Source organism: Eublepharis macularius, chromosome 12 (genome assembly GCF_028583425.1).
Source record: "Eublepharis macularius isolate TG4126 chromosome 12, MPM_Emac_v1.0, whole genome shotgun sequence".
Lineage (NCBI taxonomy): Eukaryota > Metazoa > Chordata > Lepidosauria > Squamata > Eublepharidae > Eublepharis > Eublepharis macularius.
In genome coordinates, this window is record NC_072801.1 from 61,241,370 (window position 1) to 61,267,629 (window position 26,260).

Consider the following 26,260-nt stretch of genomic DNA (forward strand, 5'->3'; position numbering starts at 1 on the left):
TGTTCCCCTGGAGGAAATGGCTGCTTTGTAGGGTGGACTCTATCGCATTATGCCCTGCTGAAGTCCTCCCCAACATCACCTTCCCAGTCTCCACCATTCAATTTCCATGAATTTCCCAACTGGGAGTTTGCAACCCTATCAAAAACACTGGTGGGTGATGAGGGTAAACAGCGCATAAAAGTATTTTTTTAATTCAGAGAAGAAATTTGGTGAGGATTAGGGGAAGGTGGAATGGAAAGACAACGTATAGAAGAAAGGGACTTCTGTTCTCTGAAGACTCATGCCAAGCACCTTCCAAATACAACAAACAGTGAGATGCCTTCCAGAAAGATGCCCGAGAAGGAAACTCCACCTGGGATTTTCTACATAGACAAAAAATGTGGTGTACCATTAAGCTGTGACTCCTTGCTGATCTTTAGGAAACTAACTTGGGTTCATTCCTGGATTTGACAGGAAAGTGACAGAGAGCTGGAATGGGAGAGAGTTGGGCCTCATGGTGTTCCTTCCAGAGGTGATGGTCTGCAATTATGATATACGCAAGCAGAAGAAGCACCAGACCTCCGATGGCAAAGCGTGCATAGGCGGCAGACTCTGAGACGAGATCATTGGGATCTGTACAGGGAGGGAAAGGAGACAGGTGTTTAGTTTGGTTTGTATTACCATGAGCATTGGTTCTCACTACATGATAAACCTATGCACAACCCTAGACAATACCACAACACCCTGTGACTAGGCAGGATAGAGGATGAGGGACTGGATTTCAGCTAGACCAGGGGCATCTTGGCACAGCACCAGGCAGAGAAAACTCCTAGGAGGGGAACTGACCTCATAGATGTGGACATACAGCATGAAACCCTGTCACTTTTCTCTCTAAAAAGGAACACCTGGACAAGGTTTGTTTCTTTATTAAAACATTTATACACCATCTTTCCATGTGGCCCACCAATCCCTGCATGTGGAGCATTTTAACAGATCCACCACCACTCCAGGGCATACATGCTGTAGCCACCTGTATCTTCAACAAATAATGGTCTGAACATAGCACAGGACAAACCTCTAGACTCTTTTCTTAATCACGAGATTAAACAACAGAGAAAACTGGGTAAATACCAGATACCACACCTGATACCAGTAGTTCCAGGGAGTCACTGTGTGTTGATAACAGAAAAGGTGTTTTAGAACATGCATAGCTGCAGCTATAGTTCCCTTGGTGGTCCCAACTGATGTTGATAAAGGAAAGTTCACCCACATCCCAGTTACTCTTCATGGGCCACTTCAGTGTTGGGTCACCAGCCTCATGTAGATAGAATTTTGCAGGCCCGTCTTCAATTTCACAAGAGATTTTGACTTGCCCCCCATGGGCAACCAACCGACTGGGGCTGACAGAGATGGTAGGCCTGGGGATGCTGGGATCTGTGGAGGAAAGGAAACAGGAAGTCAGATGCCAAATACCGCCTCAATGCTAGGCTCAGTCCATAGTCAGATAAGAGGGAAATGGATCATGTCAGATGATGTGCCTACCACCTCTCCTGTAAAGCCTTATGTTCTCTCTCGACAGAAGAATACAGAGGCATTTCTTACCATAGCTGCATACTTTTTGTCATTGCATGAGAGAATTGAACCTGTATTGGAGACTCCCTACAATTCAAGGGTGTGTGTGTGTGTGAGAGAGAGAGAGACAGAGAGGGCGGGTGTTACTTCAGCAAAATTATATACTTTGAAAAGGAACTGGCTTCTCCAATCCAGGGCCCTTTTCACACTGCTTACCGGGACTTGCAACGACGCGGAACATCGTGCTACAAACGCGGAAAATCGTGTTTTCTCACACGAGATTTGTGCGACATCGCGCAAATCTCGTGCGATGTCGCACAAATCTCATGCGAAAAAATGCGATTTTCAGCATTTGTAGCGCAATGTTCTGCGTTGTTGCGAGTCCCAGTAAGCAGTGTGAAAAGGGCCCAGGTTAACTATACGGAATCTCAAAAGAATTCTCACAGCACTGAAAAACGCAACTGAAATCCATGAAGATGTGTGCATAAGATTGTCAGGAGAAGGACATTCTCTGAAAGCATAGAATCCATCCAAACCTGAATATGGGTTCCTGGACCGTTCAGACCATGTCATGTCCTCACAAACAGGTTCAAGAAGACCCATCCTGGCTAGGCAGGACCCTGTTCCAGGCAAAATATACATCTGAAACGGAAACATTAGCCATTTCAAGGGTACACAGGATTATGAGACGAAATAGTGTTTATGGCAGGAGCTGCGTCTACCTGACGATTTATATTTCTATTGCCTTTTGTTAAATGAAAATCTCCACCATACATCCAAAGACCTCTCTCTACAAAGAGTAATGGGGTCTTCTCTCCTTGTTTATGTAAGAAGAACCCTTTTAGCGCAAACCTAAGCAGAGTTATAGTCTTCTAAATCCTCTGGTCTTAAAGGCTGTAATGCTGTTACAAGTATAGTTTGTCCTCCTTTTGAAGGTCAATCTGTTGTATATATGTGTCTTAATACTGCTGGAGCAAGGGTTTAAGGGCAAGGCAATGCCATTTTAGAGACACTCATCCAGAGAAAGGAGGAAAGGAGAAAACTGAACTCCACAATTGGTGAAAGGGAATTGTAGAACAGTGGGACCTAATTTCACAGACCCTGAGAAAAGTAAAAGAGGATTACAAGGCCCAAGCAGACAAGAAGCGCGCGCCTCAATGGGACTTAAAAGTAGGAGGACGGGTGTTTATATCTACAAAGAACTTACGGGGAGAACAGTCTAGTAAAATATTAGGTTGGAAGTTTGTAGGTCCATTTGAAATAATAGAAGTCATTAATGGAGTAACAATAAGATTAAAACTGCCAAAGAATTTAAAGAGCGTCCACCCCATTTTCCATTGCAGCCTCCTAAAAAGGGCACCAGATCCGGACCAGTGGCACCCAGAGCCACGGACTCCCCCCGCCCCCTGATGGTGAACGGCCAAACACATCATGAAGTAGAATCTATTCTGGATTCAAAACGCAAACGAGGGTAACTATTATACCTTATTCGGTGGAATCATTTTAATCAAAGTCACCAAGAGTGGGTCATAGCGGAAGATGTTAAAGCTCCAAATTAGTTAAGGAGTTTCACAAACGATATCCAGATAAACCGAGGGGGAGTTGAAAATAAGCAGGGCAGAATGTCAGACAGGGGTTAACCTGTCTGGCATAGGAGGCAGAAGTTACATAGTTGCAGTTTAATGTCTGACAGGAGTTAGCCTGTCAGTTATAGAAGGTAGGGAAGTTATATAGTTACAGTTTAGTTTCTTAGCGTTGAAAGGCTGTCAAAGCCAAGAGTTCCGTTCCATAGGAAAAGGGAGGGGCAAGGAGTATACAGTCAGCATTGTTACAGTTAAACAGTCATTCTCTGCAATTGTCTTACGTTAGTTGGTAGTACTGTGATTCCTGAATTTTAAAAATCTGTTTACTGAATCTGTCTTTGCCTGATCTGGTGTGGATATTTTTGCGAAGATACATGGAAGAGAAACTGACACTGAGGACCTCAGCTTTCATTTTATAAAAGAAGGTTCTAAATCTTGGGTGGAATCCAGTGCCAAACAATATGTTGCACTAGAGCTTGTGCACACTCTGGTACATTTCGTACTCATGGGTTAACACACCATTTCCGAAGCATCGCCACAATCACAACAGATTCGGCTTGGCACCTGTGTGTTTCACATTATCTGAGAAGTTTCAAATTGGTGTCCTGCATTTTGTTTCACACTCGCTTCGAAGCCCCAGTTTTGTTGCAGGCTTTGTGGGCTTTGGAATTCACATCACCCTTTTTTTAAAAAAAGGTTTGCGCATACGTTGTAACATTGTGACATTACCACTTGAAACCTCACCCCTCCCTATGCACATCAGTACTGCATCTCTGTGCGACCATTTTCGCATTCTAACTTTTCACATTTGAAAATAGCACCAAGGGGTGTTAAGAGCTGTTTGTCCCCATCCAGCCAATTTTCTGGCCACCATTGGTCTCACGCGATCACGTGAACCCTGAATGGGAGGGGTGTGACGATCTTTTTAGAGAAAGACTCCCCATGTTTGTTCGAACACCATTTTTAAGGCCATCGTTATCATGCATATTGAGCATTAAAAATCAAAAGGGAAACGTGTCCAAACATTCAAATGAACAGAAGTGGTTCTTTGTGGAGCCAGATAGCATATTGACTGGTAGTGATTTCCCATGACATCTTTTTCCCAAACAGCAGTAACGTAAGAGCGTTGCTTCCTATCCATTCATTTAAAAAAATGCACAATGCTGAAACATTACTGTCCTTTAGAAATACAAAAAAAAAATACAGAAAAAGCGGATGGGGTGCTGAGGAGGGTGGGTTTTATTAGATCTACACAGATGAATCAGCTCAAGGAAAAGGAGAGGGTGGTGTAGAGAAGCAAACAACTCAAATATGATGAGGAAACTTAAGAGGAAGATGTGGCAGCAGGATGCAGGGGCAGAGGGGGGGTGCAAGGATGGGAGCCAGAAGAGAGGAGAGGCTGAGTGGAGGTCTTGCTGGAGGGAGAGTCCTCCGTGCCCCTTGCTCATTCCCAGCCTTCTGCCCTCCTTTGCTAAGGGCTGCAGATAATCCCTGGTTCACAAACTCACCAAAACTTGGCAAGGGCAAGAGGCAGCTGAGCGAAGATTAAAGTCAGCTCAGCCCCAGACTGCGTACTGAGTGCCTTGCATGCTGCACAGCTGAAGCCCTCCCCCCGCAACCAGGGCTGTCTGCTAAGCCAAGCCCAAGTTCTTCAGGGGTATCGCTCGGATGGAGGCGCCGGGCACAGGGTGTGAGCATGTGCACTTGCACCCCGCAACCTCAGCCCTGCCCGCCTCCCTCCTGCTCTGCACTCTGCTTTCCCCACTCGGGCCAGGCCAGGCCAGATGGGTGCCCGGCTTCCTGCTGCCTGCCAGCCGGGCAGGCTGAGGACGCTTTACCACACTGCCACCAAATGCTGAAACATTAAAAAAAAAAAAGGGAGCAGGCAAAGTGGTTGGGGAGCTGAGGAGAGTGGGTGTGGTCAGATCCACACAGACCAATCAGCTCCCAAGGAAAAGGAGAAGGGGGAGAAGCAAAAAGAGGACAAAAGTATTCACACTGGCATTAATCAGGCCAGCAGTGAGTCAGCAGCAGGTTCAAAATAACATCACAGTATGTCCACAGGGGGGGAAATCGGGGATACCACGGACTAAGAACAGGGCTGCATTACAAGTGTGAAACCTCTGCAAACATGGGACGCAAAACACATGCAGAAACACTGTAAAGTACGAGTGTGAAAGGTACCTCTGAAATGCATAAAAAGACCATGCACTAAGAGCCCTTTCGCACTCAAGTTTAAAAGCAATGGATCTGAGCAGCCAGCCCTATAGCCTTCACACCAGCTTGGAACCACCCCTTTTTACACTCTCTGCTCCTGATTCGGTCTCACGTTCTCTGCTGCATTTTATAGTCACTTGTAGACATGGGCGCGAACCAAAAAAATTTAATGAACCAGAGGTTCGTGGTTCGGTGCCGATGACGATCCCGAGATCATGAACTGCAACGAACATTTCCCATTACTGAACCGGTTCACGGTTTGCGGTTCGTTGGGAGCCGAACGGCCCCCGGGGCACTTACAGAGCCCATATTCCCGGGGAGTCTTTTGCAGGCTCTCCCCTACAGCTATCACCCAAGTTTGGACAACATTGCAAAAGGAATCTTGGAGTTATACCATCTCCAATCCAAGGCCCCCAGGAAACTCCCACTCGACACAATTACAGCCACCAGTTGATGTTGGCCCAGTATACAGAAGGTGGGTGGCGGGCATGGGGAGGTGATGATGAGCCACCTCCCCTTTAGGGGGCGGGAGGTCTGGCCGCTCGCCGGCGGCACCCCCCATGTGCCCGCCCGACAGGCCAAAGAGGAGCTCGCTGGTATTCCCACGTGGGTGGGAGAGGACATGTCATTCGGATGGGGGCCTGATCCCCAGCAAGCGAGGGTCTTCACCCAAGGGTCCCACTGAGGAACAGTGCGGCAGCAGCCGACAGTACCCACCTTCCTGCCTTGCCAGAAAGGACGGGAGGGAGAGGAGATGTCTTTTGGAGGGGAAGTGGGAAGATCCACCAACAGCAGCGAGGCCTCCTCCGAAGCTCCCACTGAGCTACTCTGTGGTGGCAGCCGACAGCACCCACCTTCCTGCCTTGCCAGAAAGGATGGGACAGAGAGGAGATGTCATTTGGAGGGGTCGGAGTGCTCCAGAGAGGGACAGGTCGAAAGAGGGTCTGTGAAGTCGGAAGATCCTAACAGCCGCAAGACCTCCTCCGAGGATCCTACTGAGGAACTCTGCAGCAGCAGCCAGCATCAACCACCTTCTTGCCTTTGTGGAAAGGATGGAATAGGACAGGACCAGAGAGGTCGTTGGAAGGGGACTCAGTGTTCCGCAGAGGGCGAGGTGAGAAGAGGGACTGTGTACTTGTGTGGGAGAGGAAGGCCGCATTGCGCAGCAGGACCGGGACGGAGGGATTCCACATCCACCCTGAAGGAGTGTGCAGACTGTTGTGGCAGAGGCTTGTCCGCTCCCCCTGTGTCACAGTGGAGGCTGTCGCCAACATCACTCACCTTCCTGCCTTTGCGGAAAGGACGTGACTGCTCATGGCGGCATAACCCATTCACCCCTGCCCAGAGGGGACCGCCACTGCTGTTGGCAGGGGCCACCGTGATGTGCAATTTAATGCGCAACAGCAGTTGATCTGTCCCTCGTGGCCCAAAGCTGAAGCATCATACAGCACCCACTGTCTGGCCTTCACGGAAAGGGTGTGAGTGCGAGGGACCCATTCCCCCCTGCTCAGAGGGGGCAGTAGGTGACCACGGAAAGGGAGGGTACCGTGCGGCACCACACTAACACAAGCAACAGCTCCTGAGCTGCCCCTCGTGCCCAAAAGCAGCAGCGGCATACCTCAACCACCTTCCTGCCTTCGCAGAAAGGACACGTGACTGGTTGTGGGTCCCATTCCCCCCATGCACAGAGAGGACAGCAGGTACACATGGATAGGGGTGCACTGTGCAGCTCAAACCTGTCAAGCTCAGCAAAAGCTTCTGAGCTGCCCCTTGGGATCCAAAGCGGTGGCAGGAGACAGCACCCAACTTCCTGCCTTCGTGGAAAGGGTGGGAGGGACCCATTCCCCCCCGCTCAGTGGAGACACCAGGTGCCATGGAAGGGGGGGTACCGTACGGTGCAACTCTCACATCGGCAACAGCAGCAGAGCTGTTCCTCGTGCCCAAAAGCGGCATCAACTGGCAGCACCACACCTTCCTGCCGTTGTGGAAAGGACGGGTTGGGAAAGACAGGAGAGGTTGGGAGGCATCTGAGCAGATCCAGAGAGAGAGAGGTGTGAAGAGGGAATGGGAACTTGTCTGGGAGAGGAGGGCAAAGGGTCACCAGCCATGGAAGCAGCCCCAAGAACTGAGGGAGGTTTGAGCCCGCTGTGGACGAGCTGGGCCGGCTACAACCCCAGGGTGGCTCAGAGCCCAGGTAGGTCCAGGTCCACGAGAAGGTGCCTCAGTAGGTTGAGGTTCACCTTGATGAACGCCAACATGTCCACCAGGTCTGGGTGCAGACGTGCGCGGCGGGGACGGAGGAGGTCTCCCACGTGGGAGAACACCTGCTCGCTCTGCACGCTGGTGGGAGGGCAGGACAGGATTTTTGTTGCCACGATGGACAGGTCCGGACATCAGCCAGATTTCCTCGCCCAATACTGCAACGGGTTGGCATGGTGCGGCTCGGTGGGCTCAGAAAGGTACTCACACACCATGGCCCCCGCTGAGTACTCCACTGAGAGGGACGTGCCCGCTGTGCAGAGGCCAACCACGCAGCCCACAGACGAGGCCCAGAGATCGAATGTGTCCATTGGGGTGGCTCTTCCCTAGTGTGGCTCTCTTCCAACCTCCTCCCCCTCCCCCTCCTCCTCCTCCACCGCCTGCCCCTTGCCGCTGCCCGGTTCCTTCTCTCCTGCCCTCTGTCTCTGGAAATGGAGCAGTGCTCTGCAGAGCTCCTTTTTCCAGTGCTGCATCTGACCTGCCTGCATGGCGATGCTGCCCTTGATGCAGGGATCACAGAGGGAGGCCAGTTGGTACGGTGCCTCGCAGCATAGAGGATGCAGGCGTTCAGCAATGCAGGCCTGGATCCTCCAGACAAAGTCCCGGACCCTGGGGAGCAGCTCTTGCCCTTGCTGGAGCTCCTGGGCCAGAAACTGGTCTAGGCCGTGGATCAGAGGGAGAACCTGACCCAGGCTGGGCTGGTAGGAGCACAAGAGATCAGTAGCATCCTTGAAGGGTTTCAGGATCCGGGACATCTGGGCAAGGACTCTCCAGTCCATGGAGCTGAGGCTCAATTCCTCTCCCCTCCTCAGCACATCCGAAGAGGACAGGTTGTCTTGCAATGCGCCCTTCTGCTCCACCAGACGACATACGATGTCATAGGTGGAGTTCCAGTGGGTGGGCAGGTCCTGGAAGAGTTGGTGCTCGGGGTCCCCTGCCTCCCCCTGCCTCTGGATCAGCTTGCGGGAAGAGTTTATGCTGCAGGAGAAGTGGGAAGCGATGCGATGGCAGCTGTCCAGCAGATTGTGCGTCCGCAAGGTTCCCTCGTCCCAGCTGTCCCTCAGCTTGCTCCCCAGCCCAAGCATGTCCCACATCACGAGGTGCAGCTTGTGCACCATACACACCAGGCCCAGGAGGGATGCCTCTTTCAGGGCTGCCAACATGTTGGCTCCCGCATCCGTGACCATGAAGCAACGGACAAACCCTTCCACCTCGGACGTCCACTCCCTCAGAGCTGCCTTGACGGTGGCGGCGATGTTCTTCCCAGTGTCCATCCCCCGGGCCTGAAGAAGAACTGCCCTGTAGCCCAGTGTCAAGCTGGGCACCTTTTTACGGCTGACAGATCTTGGCCTGGGGAGGCGGAGGTCCTCTGGTTGCCACCAGTGGGCGGTGATGGCAAGGTACCCGTGATGGCAGCCACTCCACAGGTCAGCCATGAAGGGCACTGTTCTGCCTTGGGCAGCCGACAGGTCTCTGCGCACCATGTCTTGCACTGCCTCATACAGGGCGGGCACGACTCAATGCCCAACAGTGCGCTGTGATGGCATGGTGAACCATGGGGCAAAGTGCTGGAGCAGCAGTTGGAAGCCCACGCCCTCCATGACCAATAGGGGGAAGCCTGGCAGGGCAATCGTCTGAGCCACCACATGAACGCCCACCTCCTGAGCCCTTGACCTCACCCTTTTCAGCGGAGCCACCTCCGACACCGATGGAACAACTTCCCCCAGGGCAGCCTGCCTGACCCTTCTGCTCCCACCAGTCACACCCTCGAGGCAAGGCTTCTTGCTCGGGGTGCATTCCGGAGACCCTCCCATTGATCCTGGATCAGACGAGCTGGTGGCCCTCGGTCTCCCCCTGATGGATGTTACGCTGGCCGAGGACGGAGACCACAGGCTCGGGTGGTGCCTCTTCAAGTGACGAGTCTGGGCCGTCAATGACAGGTGCTTCGGGTCATTGCCCCTGCGCACCAGGTCCTCACACACACAGCACTGCACCACGCGGGGGTCAGTAGGAAGGGACCGAAAGTGCCTCCAAACATTGAGGTTGAACCGTGGACCACTAATGGTTCCAGGGGAGGGAGGATGAAGGGTTGCTGCTGGATGTGCCATGGAGCTGGCAATGGAAGAAGGAGTGATGGGTGGACTGCAGACAGGGACAGCACCACCAGTAGTTTGGGATGGGGATGGGCTGGATGTTTCCTCGAACCCCAACCATTCCTCCAAGGATCCCTCAGCCTCCTCCTCCCCCAAAATTTTCAGGAGTTCCTCTTCCACCGCCGGCAAGACCTCTTTGGCCTCCTCCACAGCCACAACTGGTGGTTTTGGGGGAGCGGGAGTCTCTGCTGCTCCAGAGTCCTGCACAGCACTGCTTCCCGTGCTGCAACCGGGACAATCTCTGCACTTCCCCCCACGACCACTCTTGTCCCCCACCTGAAGCCTCATCATGCCAGCAAAAAACAATTGAGAAGAAGAACGGAGATAACACTGTGAACCCTCAGCCGAGGTACCCACCAAGTTTGGCCCCAGGGCCTGGCAGCAGCCCTGGCACCAGAGGGAGGGAGGGACTAGAGCCCTAACCCACCACTCCCACAGACCTGAACAGATCAGGCACTAATGTGAGCCCTCAGCCGAGGTACCCACCGAGCTTGGCCCCAGGGCCTGGCAGCAGCCCTGGCACCAGAGGGAGGGAGGGACTAGAGCCCTAGCCCACCACTCCCACAGACGTGAACAGATCAGGCACTGATCAAAAATCAATGTGAGCCCTCAGCCAAGGTGCCCACTGAGCTTGGCCCAGAGCCAGGCAGCAGCCCTGGAACCAGTGGAGATAGATCCCTATCCCCCAAATCCAAGCTGAATTAGTCTTTCTCCCCAAAGGCTAGCAAGTGGCAAGCAAGAGCTCTGTCCCACTCCACTGCTCGCTGAAAGTGAAACCCAGCCTGGGAGCCCATGGCTATTTATAAGCACAGGTCCCATTGAACAACGCAGGAGGTCTGTGTTTGGCCATCAGAGCTGCCTATCAGGATTTGCAGGGATGAGATTGGCGTGCCTGTGGCTACAGGACACCCCCTTCCCCCTCCCTCCCCTGGGTGTCTTCTCCCAACTTGTAACCGCTTTGCAGCTCCGTGGTTGGAAGGAAGACCTGCCAATCAAGGTAAGCTGGGCTTCCATTCGGGTTTCCAGGGCGACAGAAGGAGCGCAGACAGAGTTCAGGCATTCCCCTGGCTCCGTTGCCAGGGGAATTGATTGTTGGAGCCTGAGTGTCTGCCTTCCCGAACCACGGCCAAACACACCAAACCAGGCTTTTGCCAACCGCTGGTTCGTTGGCCATGGCCGATAGCGAACCGCCGGATCGCAATCGTGCCATCGCCATTTTCGTGGGTTTTTGAAGTTCGTAGTGCGGTTTGTGCCCATCTCTAGTCATTTGTTCTACTGCGAGCTTTGTGGGCTACTGAATACACGTCACTTTTTTTTTTTAAGTTTGAGCATGCGTGGTAAGACTAAGAATCTCCACTCTCTGTGCTGCTATTTCGAACCCTAACTGTTGAAAGTTTGAGTCTTTTTACTTACACAAGAGCACAAGAGCAGCTGCACTGAGATTAACACCAATCCTTTCATCCCTCCACTGCCTACTATTCACCGAATGATCTTCCTTCCCCCTCCCCCCCTCCCGCCTTTTTTACTGTTCTCTGCAACCAGTGAAGATTCTTAGGTTTGTGTTGGGTAAAGATTCCATCTCCACGACTGTTAAATGCCCACAATTCTGTTTTAAAGTGCTTGACACCTTAACGATACTACCCTTCAGAAGCAGTAAAAAAAATCAGATGGGGAGATGAGAAGGGAAGGGGCAGAGCCAGCACCACCTCTGCTCGTCTGGGAAGGAAGCAGAGGAGGCGAGCGATGGGCACAGCTGAGCTGCTACTTGGTGCAATGGTTGCTGCCCAATGGCGAAAGAAGCATTAGGGGAGCTGACGAGGGTAGGTGTGGTTAAATCTGCTCTGGCCAATCAACTTGCAATAGGAAAGGGGGGGAGAGAGGCAAACATTTTACACTTACTTTCACTGACTCAAGCGTGAGTCAGAATCTGAGGCAAAAAAAAAAGTCGAGATATGTCCGTAGTCAGATACCCCAGGGAAAAGCTAACATAGCCCGGAGCAGCATCACATGACTAGCTCGGAAGTGTAAAAGGCAGAAAAACATGGGATGCAAAATGGTATTGAACGTGCTGTAAAAACCGAGTGCAAAAGACTTCTAAGTCACATTTATTGTATCACTACTTGTAGTTCCACTAACACAAGATCTTGTGCCACCAATTTCTGGGCACTATAATGTTTAGGCTTTGCTAGGTATTACACAAGAGCTCATGCAAGCAGAATCTCTCTGTCTCTGGTTCCCCATGCTGGTTGCTGGATCCATAGACATGCATCTGTATCTATTGCAATGTCTTAGGACAATGCCTGCTGAAATCACAAATGTCAAATTGCCAGTCCAAGTTTCAGGACCTTTCATAATGTTACCCATTAATGGTGAAACCCAATTAATGTGTGCCAACTAAAACAAATTATGAAGATGGTCTTAATTTGCATGTTTTACATACTGCATAGAAACTGGCAATGTTAGTCAGCCACACATCTGACTGCTGAAATTTTACCGGCATCGCCCACATCTATTTAAGCATACCTTTGCAGGCTTAAGGAGTACAGACACGCTCCTTCTCAAAATGAATGCTGAGACTCTAAGGGAGCTGATTTTATTCTGCATTCAGTGCCACATTTCCCCTTTGGCTCTTCCAGCATCACTCCACTTTGGGAAAGGACCCCCATAAAGCTCACTGGTCTGTGCCCAGAGAGCACAGTCCATGGTATGGGATTGGTATTTACAGGCTGGAATGTCTTTCCCCCTTTCTGACTATTGTGGCTACTCTCAGGTACAGAATGGCCTCCTTGTGGATATTCTATATAGGAAAATGCTCCCCATATTTCAGGCAACAGTAAGACTGAGCTGATTCCCAAGTCTATAAGACTGAGGGATGCTTCCTTAGACCCCTCACCTAACACCAAGAGCTCCACCTTCCTGCTTGTCTCTGAAGACTTGAAAAGCTTGGGTGGTCGGTAGCTGCAGCTGTAGCTCCCTGCATGATCCAGGCGCACGTAGCTGATTCGGAACAGGGCCCTGCCCCCTTCTGGCTCTGCTGATCGTGATGCCCTCTGCTCTCCATCCTTACGGAGACTGAATGTGTTGTTGAGACCCTCTGTCCAGCACTGGATGGTGATATTGCTTCCGAGGACGGCCACAGCATTAGGACTCAGGGAGATATTGGGCCTTGGAAGATCAGGATCTGCGAGCAGAAGGAAGATAGCTGAATACATCTGGTGTCAAAAGTTCCATCCAAGCCCTATAAAACTATGGGTCAAACTACAAATGACGAATGACAAAGATTGGACACTTGTCAGCTTCCCTCAAGTTTTGATGGGAAATGTAGGCAGCTTGGCAGAATGTTGGACAAGTGACAGTTGAAAAGTCCATTGGACAGCAGTCGGCGAGCCAAGCTGCAAGACCAGGATGCCTACATTTCCCATCAAAACTTGAGGGAAGCTGACAAGTGTCCAACCTGTGTCATTTGTCACTTGTAGCTTGGTCCCTGCAGGCATGAATGGGATACTAGTGGCTGGTCTTCTGAAACATAAAGGCAAAAACTAATCTGCAGTATTGGAGCATTGTCATTTCTGCCTCTTCTGCTCCTTCAATGAATCGTAAGGCCTTTGACAAGTACTATTAGGTCACTTGCTACTAGCCCTGTTTTTACTATAATAGCCAGTGGTCAAATTTGAAATACCCTCACTACTTGAAAGCTCAGTATCATTGAAAAGCAGAAGATCATTATATATGAAAATGAAGCAATGGCGAGGAGGAGGAGTTTAACCTTTCTTTTCACTTCAGCTCTTCTAAGTCCTTCCATCATGGATATAATTAACATTGCATCCAAGAAAGATAACATCAGAACAACCGTGCTGGAACAGAACAAAGGCCCATTGAGTATAACTTCCTGTTAGATAGTGGTCAGCTAGATGCTATGCGGAGGTATACTGCCTCTGAACATGGAGGCTCCATTGAACCATCATGGCTAATAGGCATTAGCAGAACACATATTTGTCTAATGACTTTCTAAAACCATCTAAACTAGGTGTTCTATCACCACACATTAAGGAGCATATGGAACATAAGTTGAACCTTCTATATCTATCTAATATGGCATACACTTTCACACAGCAGCCAGCCAGTTGCCTTGGAGGACCAAGCAAGCAAGGCATAGAAGCCGAGGCTGCCTATTGATGCTACTTCCCTGCACTGGTATGGCTGCCTCTGCCTGTGCAGGTTCCCTTTACTCCCCATGGCTAGTATTGATTTCATATTCCATTGCATGAATTGAATATTCATTGTGTGAAGTATTTCAGAATTAAATATCTACTAAGTTGCTTCAGTTTTTTTTTATTTTTTGGCTAGGAAATTAACAACCAATTAACTGCCAAATTAACAATCAATTAGGGTCACAGTTAGGATTGCTGAGTCCAGCCTTGGAAATTCCTGGAGATTTGTGGAGGGATGAGATACGAGGAGAGATTTCACCTAGAATCTATAGGATACCATAGAGTTCATCTTCCAAAGCTGCCGTTTACCCCAGGGGAACTGATCCCTGTAGTCTAGAAAACAGCTGTAATTCTGGGAGAACTCCAGGCCCCATATAGTGGTTAGAACAAAAGGACTCCCAGTATAGGTTATGCAAAACCACTCTATGAAAACTCTTATATATATTTAAAGTGCAAAAGTGCTCAAAATGTACAGAAATATATATAATCAATCACAATCAACATCAATGAACAATACATAAGCAATACATGTAATGAATGCTCAGGAATAACACTGGTCAATGCTAGAAATCACTCAGAGTCCTAATTAAATTCATGCAGTTATACAGTAGGTATAGCCAGAGAACAGCCGCAGGAGTCAAGTCCAAACCACAAGTTCTTTTCTATCAATAAAGGTATGGTATTTGTCTGTGCAAGCCGTTTATGAAGAACTCCACTCGCCACGGGCATTCAAAAGCCTCCAATTAACAGTCACGCCTATGCTCTACAGACTGTAGGCCTCATCTGTTTAGCACCAAAGTGCTTTTTCAAGAGCAATAAACCGTGCAACAAACATTAATCCATTCAGATACAATTTACAAAGAGCCCAGTTGGCTTATTCCATACAGCATTTCATGCTGACAGCAATTACTTCTGTAATACCGTAACTTGATCACGTAGTGATCAAGTGATCAAGTGGAGGGCAAGTGGAGGGCAAGTGAACAGGGAGGAATACACGTGAGGGCCAAGCTACACATGACGAATGACACTTGAACGGCAAGTGGATTGAGTGGAGGGCAAGTGAACAGGGAGAAATACACTTGCCGTTCAAGTGTCATTCGTCATGTGTAGCTTGGCCCTGAGTCTGTTCACTTGCCAGGCAAGTGTAATTTGTCACTTGTAGCTTGGCTCTGAGGCAGTCACCTTAAGTGCTATAGGAGAGGAAGGGGAATGTGTGGAGTCGATAAACTCTCCCCACAGCCCACTCCAGTTGGATCCTCTCTCCCTTTTTCTTTGTTCTATGAATTCCCATCTCCAAAACTATCCAGGGTCAAGGATATGCAAACAAGCTCAACAGTTTAGTACAGGACATTGACAGGGAAGCTTCTTCATCCCTTCCTTTGATATGGCAGATTGTCTCCCATGATGACACCCCATTCATCTCTCCACACAGCAGCCCATTACAAAGTGCCTCCTAATATTTTGGTATTAAATACCCAGCTGATGATGCAGCTGAAATTGGACTGACACCCCAGATTAAGACTAAAGCATGGGGTTGGGAGGGAAGCCTATTTACCTGTTATCAGCAACTCCACAGAATCACTGGGCTGTGAAATTATTGACCTGAAGGTGTATCTACAGGTATATCTTCCTCCATGCTCCCAGCTTGCTTTGCCTATAAAGAATGTGGCACTTTCCTCATGGAGTTTCAGCTCCAGTGATATCTGGCCTCCTTCCTTTTCAAGATAAAATGTCCTGATATGCCAGACTGGAAAGTTGCTTTGACAGTAGATAGTGATATTTCTTTCAAGGGAAACCCACTCAGCAGGAGTCACGGAGATGATGGGTCCGGGTATGCTGATATCTGGGCAAAGGAACAGATAAGACAGTGAAGACCATCACCCCAGCATGGCCCTTGACATCTAATACCCTGTGCTTTCCTTACCATAAGGCTGCAAAAGATTAGAGTATCTCTGTTTGTTCTTCTGTCCCTACAGGCATCCAATCCAAACTTTGACAGAAAAAGAGAGTGTTAAAAAACATATTTGGCCTGGAATCTATTACAAAGTATACAGCCGGACCTTAGCAGGGTAGCATCAATTGCAGAGAAAACATGATGAGTGTTATGAGATTATTGTCTGAACGCAGGATCTGTGGCTTCCTTCCAAATTTATTCTGGACCATAGCTATAAAGTCTTTAAGATGGTCCAACATCTGGGATTTCTCACTGAGGAGAAATACTACTGTGTATCTTGAAAAATCATCTATGAATGTAACAAAATATTAACGCTTTCCCAAACTGTACTGGTAGAGGACCACATATATCTGAATGGATTAAATCAGGTGGCTTCTTTGATTTGTGTTCACTATGCTTTGGAAAAGGAGGTTTCGTTGCTTTAGAAGTAATGTAGCATTCACATCTCTGACTAGTTATATCACAATGTTCTACATCAATTCCATTTGCTAGGCCTTCTTTTTGCATTTGCAGAATGTGTTGTAACTGGCATGACCTAGTCTTTTGTGCCAAAGAAGCAAGCACATGACTTAGTAAGGTTTGCTTGCTCTTGAGTAAGCCCCCAATTGCTGCTGTTGTCTCTTTCCACATTATAGAGACTTTTGCTTAGTGTGGCCATGGCACACTATATATATCCCTATCTAGGGAAATGGTACACATTCCATTTTGCATTTAAATTCATAGCCTTCCATATCTAGCTTTGATTGACATATTAAATTTGATTTGAAGTCAGGTGCATAAAGCACATTCTTTAAGAGGAGTTCATGTGTTCTTCCATCTGGTAATTTGCAGTTTAACACAACAGTTCCCATTTTTGAGGCCCTGCAGGATTTCCCTTCAGCAGTCTGTATAATTGTTAAAGCAGTGTCTTTTAATTCAGTGAATAAAGATGCATTGGAAACAAAATGACAGGTTGCTCCAGAGTCTGAAATAAATCCGTCACTTTCAAATTCATTATTCATCACAATATGATAGGAACAAGGGGATCTCGGCATCTTCCCTCTCTTAAATCTGCTTTTTTCAGGAATGTGCTCTCTATAACATTGTTTATGGAAATGTTCTTGACACTGTATGGAAATGCCTGCCCTTGTCCTTGCCACTGATTGTACTAATCTCACTCTATGTAATCCGCCTTGAGTCTCACTGAGAAAGGTGGAATATAAATGACGTAAATAAAATAAAAAATAAATATAATATTAGTTACATTGTCGAAGGCTTTCTCAGCTAGAGGACATTGGTTGTTGTAGATTTTCTGGGCTGTATGACCACAGCCATACAGCCAGGAAAATCTACAACAACCAACCTATAGTATTGGTTGTTTCCAAATGGCCAATAGTATTAAGAAAACTGCTTGATAAAGAGATATAAAGGGTAGATAATTTGTCTTCCTCTGGGAGCCTCACTTAGCTGGTTAAAGATGTGTATTAGCTTACCCAGATGTTGATCAAAGGGCTCCCCCTCTTTGTGTCTTATGCCAGCAAGTTGCCTTTTTGATTGACTGATGAGAGGCCAGCTGGATTTCTTATGGAGAGATGCTAGCAAGTCAAACTTCTCCTTTGCAGTTTTAGCATTATAGGTCAGTGCCATCTGCTCCTCATTAAGAGTACTGTTCAGCAGAAAAGATGCGTTCTGGATCTTGAATTCCTATTGGGGATTTGTGGGAGCAGGAGGCTCATCTGTAATTACCTCTGATATCCAGTGAAGTTGCATAGCGAATTCTAAATATTCTTTTCAGGAGACGTCTTTCCCGTACTCCACGGGAACCAAAGGACACCAGTCTCGAGACTGGGGATTTTTCCAACTTAGCCTCTGCGAATTAGAGGGAGCAGAGTTTAGCTGAGAGCTTCTAGCAGCAGCGCTAGCTCCTTCCTTATCTGAGCTCATCATTCCTGTTATTCTCTAAGCTGCATCAGCCAGGAGGCAAATCAATTTGCTTAGTAAGTCTGCCAGCTCCAACTTTTCTCAGCAAAATTAGTAAAGAACTCAGCACAGCTTCGTATTGCTCCTTGTCACCCATAAACTGGGCACCATGACCTGTAAAAAAAATCATACTTGGCCCGGAACCTATTAAAAGGTATATAGCTGGACCTTAGTGGGGTACCTTCAATTGCAGAGAAAACGTGACAGGTATTTGGAGTGTGCTGGCTGGTGTGAGTGTGAGACAGAAGATAACTAACTTATACTTAGCTTATGTTTAGAAAAGAAATAAGAGTTCTTTATTATAGGAACTCCATACTCTGACAGAAAAGTGGAGCGATAGATTCCTATCTTTCTAGCCTAAGGATGGACATGGATGGCAAGACAAGGCCTGCAAACATGGTAAAAGATAGAGAGGAGAGAAAGTTGTGTGACTAGGACAGGAAGAGAAGGATGTCACAAGGAGGAAGTCCTGAGATTAGCAGAACTAATTAGCAGGATACTAAGAAGCAAACAAATGCCTTGACCTCTCTTTCTTTTTGTTTTGTCCCCCTCTGAAACCTGAGGAAAGGGACAGCGTTAAGTCCTCCTAACACAGATGAGCCTAAAGACTGGGCAGGGATTGCTATGGAGGCCTGATAAGGAATCAGAAAACCCTTCCCTTCCACAAGCCCTTACCCCCTGCCTCCGCTCTAAGGACACCCTATTTGTGTAAGGAATCACACAGTGGCTCTTGAGCTCCTGAACTCGCAGAGCACTTCTGGTGTTTTGTCACACTTCTGCAACATCATGACATGCAATGGCAAAATTTTGCTAGTATCCTTCAGTCTGATTCTACACACTGTTTCTATTATTGCATACCAAAGCAAAAGGAGCAATTTGATCTAGCACTTTGCACACACACACACGCATGTGAGAAGAACAGGTGTATCAAACTGATATGATAATGAAGTAAGACTCAGGTGTTCTGTTGAGACCTTTATATAATACCAGTTCCACAGAGTTGCTGGACATGGAGGTGAGAAATCCCGATGGGGGTCTATAGTTGCAGTGGTATCTCCCTGCATGATGCCAGTTCACATTGCTAAGGAGGAACTCAGCCATGTCCCCATCTGGCTCAACCTCTTGTATCAGCTGAACCTCTTGGATCTTCTTATTAACTGTATGAAGATAGAACCTCTTGATTGGACCTTTGGCCCAGCACTGGATGGTGACGTTGTGCCCTATGGCAGCCCACTTGTTAGGGCGTATGGAGATGTTGGGTCTGGGCAGATCTGGATCTGTGAGAAGACAGAAGATACCTTAGTGCAACGGGTGTCAACTGGTGGAATACATACCACCAGAAGGATGCAGAAGTAGCCTAGGCGGGATGCAGGGCTTTCATAGCAATGACTGAGAATTCACTCTCCTGCAATCCCTTTTAGAGTCAAGCAAGAAATGAGCTGGGCGAACAGCCAGCAGAGGCAGCAGCAGCATGTAGAGGGCTGAGGGGCAATCCCTGTCCTCCCCCACCCCACCCAGCATGCCAGGGCAAGGTGGCAAGGCCACACCTTCGGGCAAGCTGGCCAGCCAGTAAGCCCACCTAAGGCTGCCTCACTGCATGCCTGCTCTGGATGGAGCCTTGTGGCTCAGTGTTGAAAAACGACAAATCAATTTAAAATGGTGTCATTGGACATGGGAGGAAACCTGTGGCTGCCATGACATTTAGCTTGACTTTTAGATAGTCACAGCAATAACATTTATACTCAACGCTACTGGTACGTTTTTATGTCCTTAACACTTACCATGTTATAAATACAATAATAGAATTCTGATAAACATGTAAATGTCCTTCTCAGAAAAACTGGGCTTTTTTTTTACCATCATGGTGATTCACAGATTTTTCAACAGAGTAGGTTTGCCCACCTCCAGGTGGCGTCTGGAGATCTCCTGGAATTTCAACTGATCTCCAGCCTACAGAGATCAGTCGCCTGGAGAAAATGCCTGCTCTAGAGGGTGGAGACTATGGCTGTATACCCTGCTGAGATCCCTCCCCCCAAACCCCACTATCCTCAGGTTCCTCCCCCCAAATCTCCAGGAATTTCCCAAGTTGGCAACTGTACAAGAAGGTGGCTGGTGGGATGCAAGATATGGAAGATTGAGTGCTACTGCCTTAGCGCATGAAGTGTCACAAGCTCCATCCAGGAATATCGCACTTAGACATGGTCTAAACAGTGGAAAACAAAATCTGGCATTCCCGTGTGCCCTTTATAACATTATGGATTGTATCCTACATTGCTCCCCCCATTTAATGGCCTTTATCATAGAGTCTTAATCCTGTGGCTAACTGATGGTGCTCACAATTGCCATCTAGGCAAAACTGTAATACTGTGAATTTTTAAAGAGCTTGACCTCGTTGCTTTGCAGGAAGGTACTGAAAGTTTATAAGCACTAAAATGATAAAATTTAAGAAACCGATGGGAGTCCTTTAAAAAAAAAAAAGCATTCTCTTAAAAACATAGAAAATGAACCTTCAGGCTCCCATCTTTATCTCCAACTTCTCCTGGAATTAGAACTGATCTCCAGGCGAAGGAGATCAGTTCACCTGGAGAAAAAAGGCAGCTGTGGAGGGTGGACTCTATGGCATTATACCTGGCTGTAATTCTTCCCCTCTCTCAGCTCCACCCCCAAATCTCCAGGAATTTCCCAACCTGGAGTTGGCAACACTAGCCCAGCCAGCCCACTATTTGAGAGTTCCAGGAAAGAAGGGCAGAGCTCACCCCCATTATGGTCTTTCTGTGCCTCATCTACAAGCAAGAAATTTAATAGTTCCTAAAACTGGAAGCCTCTCCCCTTCCTACCTGAAATGGGGGGTAGGGGGCATTTGAAGACAGGTATCTACATTCCCTATGAATTTCAAAAAAAAAACCAAAACAAAACTACAGATAGTAATTTGTTTCCCACTTAACCCAATGGTCCCGAGTCTATAAGAATAAAAAAAATGTGAGTAAAGCTACTAACACAACTCATCAGTAGATAAAAATTTAAGAGTATACAACCACAAAAGAGCACTTAATGTGAAATTTATGATAAACACTTCATGTGGGGGAGGGACAATGATAAAAGTATCAAGAGACAGTTTGTCTATATAGTTTGTTGGAGAGTATAAATGCTTTTCCACATTGTTTTAAAACTAACACATTTGTCCCAGGGGCCATGATAAAGAAGGCCCTGACCCTGGTGTTCACCCACCTAGCAACGCCCGGGCCCCTCACCTTGTATCAGCAGCTCCACAGGTTCACTGCGTTCTGACTGGGACTGGGTATTTGGATCACAAGAATAGCAGGTATATTCCCCTCCATCCTCTTTGCTCACATTTGTGATGGAAAAATTACTTTGTCCTTCAAACATTGAAACTAGAAGTTTTCCAAGTGGGATTTCTGGCTCCAGACAGAAAAAATAATCAGAGAAAGGAACCCTGCAGGAGATATTTGCAGTTCCTCCCACTTTGACTCCCAAGACAGGATACAAATCGATGAAGGGAACAGAAAGGATCTCTCTGGATTATCAAATAAACAAGAACAAAACAATGCATTGGAGAGTAGAGAGAGACGTTTTGAGAGAGAGAAAATTTTGATTCCCCCCCCCCAAAACATGAAATTCTGCTTTAGTAATTTAGTTAGTTATTTCTTATCCTTATGTCCTGAACTCTGAGCAGCTCCCAGATGGTTCTCCTGCAGCATCTCCCCAAAGCAACACTAGAGAGAGCTTTCTATACAACACTTCAAATAGGAATCCCTACTACAGTTCCTACCAGCAACAAGGTAGATCCATGTTCTCCAAAAATTTCAGATGGGGTCTTTCACACTTGCCTCAGGCCAGCTACTGAGTTACTGGCAAAGACAGGGTTTGAACCCAGGGCTGCATGATACACTGCTGTGTCTTTTCTCAGACACAGTGTTGGGGTTGATTTGCGCTTTAGAAGATGTTGGTTACCCAGTACAACTGCTGGCCACATTTCCTTATAGTGGGGCCAGAGCACTGTAACAAGTTGTGTGGAAATATATGTGTGTCTTTTTTATATAGATTGACCAGTGACCCATCTGTGGTGCAAAGCCATCAGGCTACTGATTTCTCTGTGGAGTCAACACACTAATGACTACATTTCCCAGGATGTTAAAGGGTTATGTGAGTTAAGCATTACAGACGGTGAAGGGCAATAAGGGTCAAAATTTTCTTTCTTTGATGGGGAGGGTGTAAGACATTCAAATGGTCCACAGCATCCCCCACCCCCTTCAGCTTATTCTCACCTCTGAGCACATTTTCCTCCTGAGCTAGAGAGAAACCTAGAAAGTAGAAAGAGCTATTACTGTACAGGACCCACAGCAATGAAATCTCTTCCCCATGCAAACTCCCACCCACAGATGTACAAACGGAGAGAGGCTGAATCTGAGACTGGAACCTGGCTCTCAGGACCTGAAGTCTCATCCTTCAAGCAGTTAATGTAAAACAAACCTAGAACACCTCTGAGCATGCACAGACTGTTATTTCCCTCCTTGCTAAACAATTGCAAGCATACATCCATGTATAGAAGACAACAAGCTCACCATCTTGGAGCCTCAGCAGCTGGCAAAAACTAAACACGCAGCTCCCTCTCATTCTCTCTCACACACACTTTGGTAGCAGAAAATGCCTTTCTCTCCAATTCCTGGTTTGGACACTCCTTGGCCTTTGTGATTCTCACCAGGAAAAGAAGATGGAGAAAGCAGGCACCATGATAGAGCAATTATGCAGTCACTAAGAGCCAGTTCCAATGCTACAGATTCCCTTGAGCTTAGTTTAGTGAGATGTTTGCTGTGATCCACCACCACCCACCCCCTGCATTACATCAGAAGCGACCGGAAACTGACAAGGGCTTCAGCAACCATCACTTTCACAGGTTCTCTCAATCTGCAGGAAGGATCTCCTCGGTACAGATATCAGGTCCCGTTCAAAGGCAGCCTTGCAAGAATTCATAACACCAGAACAATACATGACACTTCATTTTAGTTGCTGTTCTGGAAAAGACAGATGAAAAAGCATTATTCTGAATAAGAAGAAAGATACAAACACTCCATACATAGCGGCCACCAGCAACATAGTCAAGTTTATGTTTAGCAGTTCAAGCTGGAAGACAGGGTTGCCAGTTTTTCCTACCCTCGCTGCAGGTGGGGGACCCAGCACTCACTTTTTGAAAGTCCTCCGAATGTAGCATGATGACATCACTTCTGTGATGTCACTCCTGGAAATGACATCATTGCACCCGTGGGAAGCGTGCAAGCTGGACCGGGAGGTTTTTTGCCACCTGGGCCTGTTTCTCAGGGCGTTTTCCCCTCTCCGGCCAGGTGAGTGGCAGCAGGGGGCAGAGGCTGGCAGTGGAGGATCTCCCGCCACCACCAGGGAACTGGCAACCCTACTGGTAGAGGAGAATGCTAAAGTGGACCACCTAAGTCAGAATCATTTATTACTTCTGAGCCCAGTGGATAACTGGGAAAGGGGCTGAATCCCAGTTCCATGATTCAGTATTAATTCTGGATTTTAACAGAAAGCACTAGAATAGGAGTTCCCAATCTTTTTGAGCCTGCAGACACTTTTGGAATTCTAATACAGGGTAGTGGGTGCAACCGTAAAATGGCTACTGTAGGTAGGGATCCTAGCTGTCTGGTTTTCAACTGGACAGTCCAGTTTTTCCAAAAAAAAAAATTGACTATCTGGGGAAAATGTAATTTAAAAAACCAGACACTTTGCCTGTTCAGTCCATCGACCAGTGTGCCTCTTGCATACGCATTGCCAGAGCAGCCACTGGAGGATTGTGCGGCCAGCCAGCCCAGCCTCCTGCATGCCACCACCACAGGGTGGGAGTGTATTACCAGACCCCCTGCCCATCCTCCTGCATGCCTCCAGGGGAATGAGCAGCCAGCCTGGCTGCCACAGGAGTGGGGCAGTGTGATGATGTTAACCTAGTAGTGACCTCATTGTGCAGGGCCGGGAGCGAGTGTGCACAAGAACATTACTGAGGTGAATGCTGGAGGCCCCCTCTCTCTCCCTGAGGTCTGGTATTTTTCTAGACCCCCGTCCGGCAACCCTAACCACAGGTGGCCGAGCCAATCACAAAATGTCAGGTCATGCATAACTCTAACAGTTACTCTTCAACAATTTGGACAGAAGCTTTGCTTAACAGGATGTTTCTTAAAACAAATTTATTGTTTAAAAATATTTTCTTGCTTACATGTAGCATATTTTCAATCACGCAGTGAAGATCTTTGTGCTATGGTGGCAGTTACTGCTGAAGTCATTTTTTTTAATCTACACAGCCAGTCAGATCTCCAATGGCCAATCAGAAGCCCTGCTGAATATCTGGCCCCACCCACTTTCTCAAAATTCTTAGAAGGCACCAGGAAAGGTGGAGCAGCACATGGCACCCATGGGCACCACATTGAGGACTTCTGCACTAGATTATTATTGGCAGAGAGGATACATTAATTCATAGGAATCTATTTTGTCACAATGCATTTGCTGCATTAAAACATCTCCTTTAAGGGGGGGATAAAGAAGAGTTTGGAATCAAAAAGGGAGGTTAGAATCAATTTCACCAAGTTTAGAATTTCCTGCAAAACGCTGCAATAACAACTCACCACTAGACCTCTCCTCTGCCCAGCTTCCTCTTTGCTGCACGCACTCCTTCCCCACCTATTCTCAAACATACCAATTAGTGAGAGGGCCAGGGAGGAACCACCGCATTCTGTGCTATAAGGAAATGGTTCAGAGAGATGCATAGGTTCAGGGATATGGATGGCAGACTATACCACTGTGCACTGTCTGTTGCTCTTACTGGAAAGTTTCACACTGTTTGATATGTCATATTAATCTGCTTGTGTTTTGCTTTAGGATTGTTTTTCAGCTCTGTATTAAATTTCTACTTGTTCTTGAATTTCTACTAGCCTTACCCTATCGCATTGTTTATTGATTGTCCCAGCCGATGATTGTATTGACTTATTATTATTATTTATTCAATTTCTAATCTGCCGTCCCCGCGAGTGGGCTTAGGGGAGGTTACAGTAATACATAAAAATACAAAAGATAAAACCATTGACGCAATAAAACTATATATAGGTGAGAAAAGCAGGTGATAAATAATGTAAATAAATAAATAAATTGCAGTTATATGCCAAAACTGTACAGGGAAATTCAGGGGACCTAGATGAGTTTGGAGTATACCTCTAGTATATATCATGATCCATTCCCACACTAAAGCACTTCTCATGCTGAAAGTGATAACAGACAACAAGTATCCATTTCTGTCCATCTAGAAAATCCTAATGGTTGCAGCCATGCTGTTACCCAAAGGGAAGGTCTCCTTGTGAGTTGGGGGAATTAGCATGCAAGGAGAAGTAGCAAGAGGGTGTAACTTCAGGATCTCCAACTGTGTATACGAGGATTGCCCAGCTAGACAACTCTTTTCAATTAGATAGATGTTTCAATAAAAAGGGAGTTTTTATTGAAAATAACAAAGATCAACAGCATGCAAAAACACACACTACACACACAGAGAGCTAACGAGAAATCAGTGGTGAAAATTGGATAGAGTTTGAGGGATTGGGTGATATTTACCACCTAGAAGAGCACGTCTGGGAGAGAGTGTTGAGCGACCAGCACGTCAAGGTAGAAGAGCTCGAACGGAAGTTCGAGGGTGTATGCTGGATCCATGAGCATGCATATAGCTATGGCAGAGGGGCAGTCCAACTATACTGTGGGACATACCCAGGGGCAAGATTGAATCTTCTGCCCCCAAACAAAGACTTAGAGCCAAGCTACAAGTGACGCCTGACACAGGTTGGACACTTGTCAGCTTCCCTCAAGTTTTGACGGGAAATGTAGGCATTCTGGTCTTGCAGCTTGGCTCTCCATTTAATTGAAGTTTACAGAAACCCACACACACACAGTGGAGGGGAAGGGGGTGCCCGGCGACAGCCCGATGCCTGCAATCCCCTCCCAACCGCATGTTCTCCCTCTCATAGACTGCCGCTCTGTAAACTTCAATTAAATTGAGAGCCAAGCTGCAAGACCAGGACACCTACATTTCCCATCAAAACTTGAGGGAAGCTGACAAGTGTCCAACCTGTGTCAGGCGTCACTTGTAGCTTGGCTCTTAATGGTTGTTTCTAGAGTGGGACAAAAGATTGAGAAGTTGTCTCCAGAGCAAGAAAAGGAGCTGGAGAACTGTCTCCCAGGTGCGACAATGAACTGGCAAACCATCTCCAAGGTGGAACAATAAACTAGGAAGATTTGATAAGGTCTTCCCAGGCAGAAAGTTATCAATAGTGATTGACAATCTGCAAAGTCAGGGTGGGTGAGGCT

The 26,260-nt window shown here is 47.5% G+C and overlaps 1 protein-coding gene across 1 annotated transcript; it reads right to left on the reverse strand.

Moving 5' to 3' along the window:
• Nucleotides 1-357: 357 nt before the first annotated feature.
• LOC129339530 (leukocyte immunoglobulin-like receptor subfamily A member 2) lies at nucleotides 358-21,274 on the reverse strand. The gene is made up of 6 exons (XM_054994111.1): nucleotides 21,139-21,274; nucleotides 18,875-19,164; nucleotides 15,530-15,821; nucleotides 12,657-12,944; nucleotides 1,123-1,413; nucleotides 358-612 (listed from the first exon to the last, which is right to left on the reverse strand). Exons 1-6 carry the CDS (start codon nucleotides 21,272-21,274, stop codon nucleotides 416-418), a joined length of 1,494 nt encoding a protein of 497 aa, XP_054850086.1. The 3' UTR covers nucleotides 358-415.
• Between the last annotated feature and the right edge of the window lie 4,986 nt (nucleotides 21,275-26,260).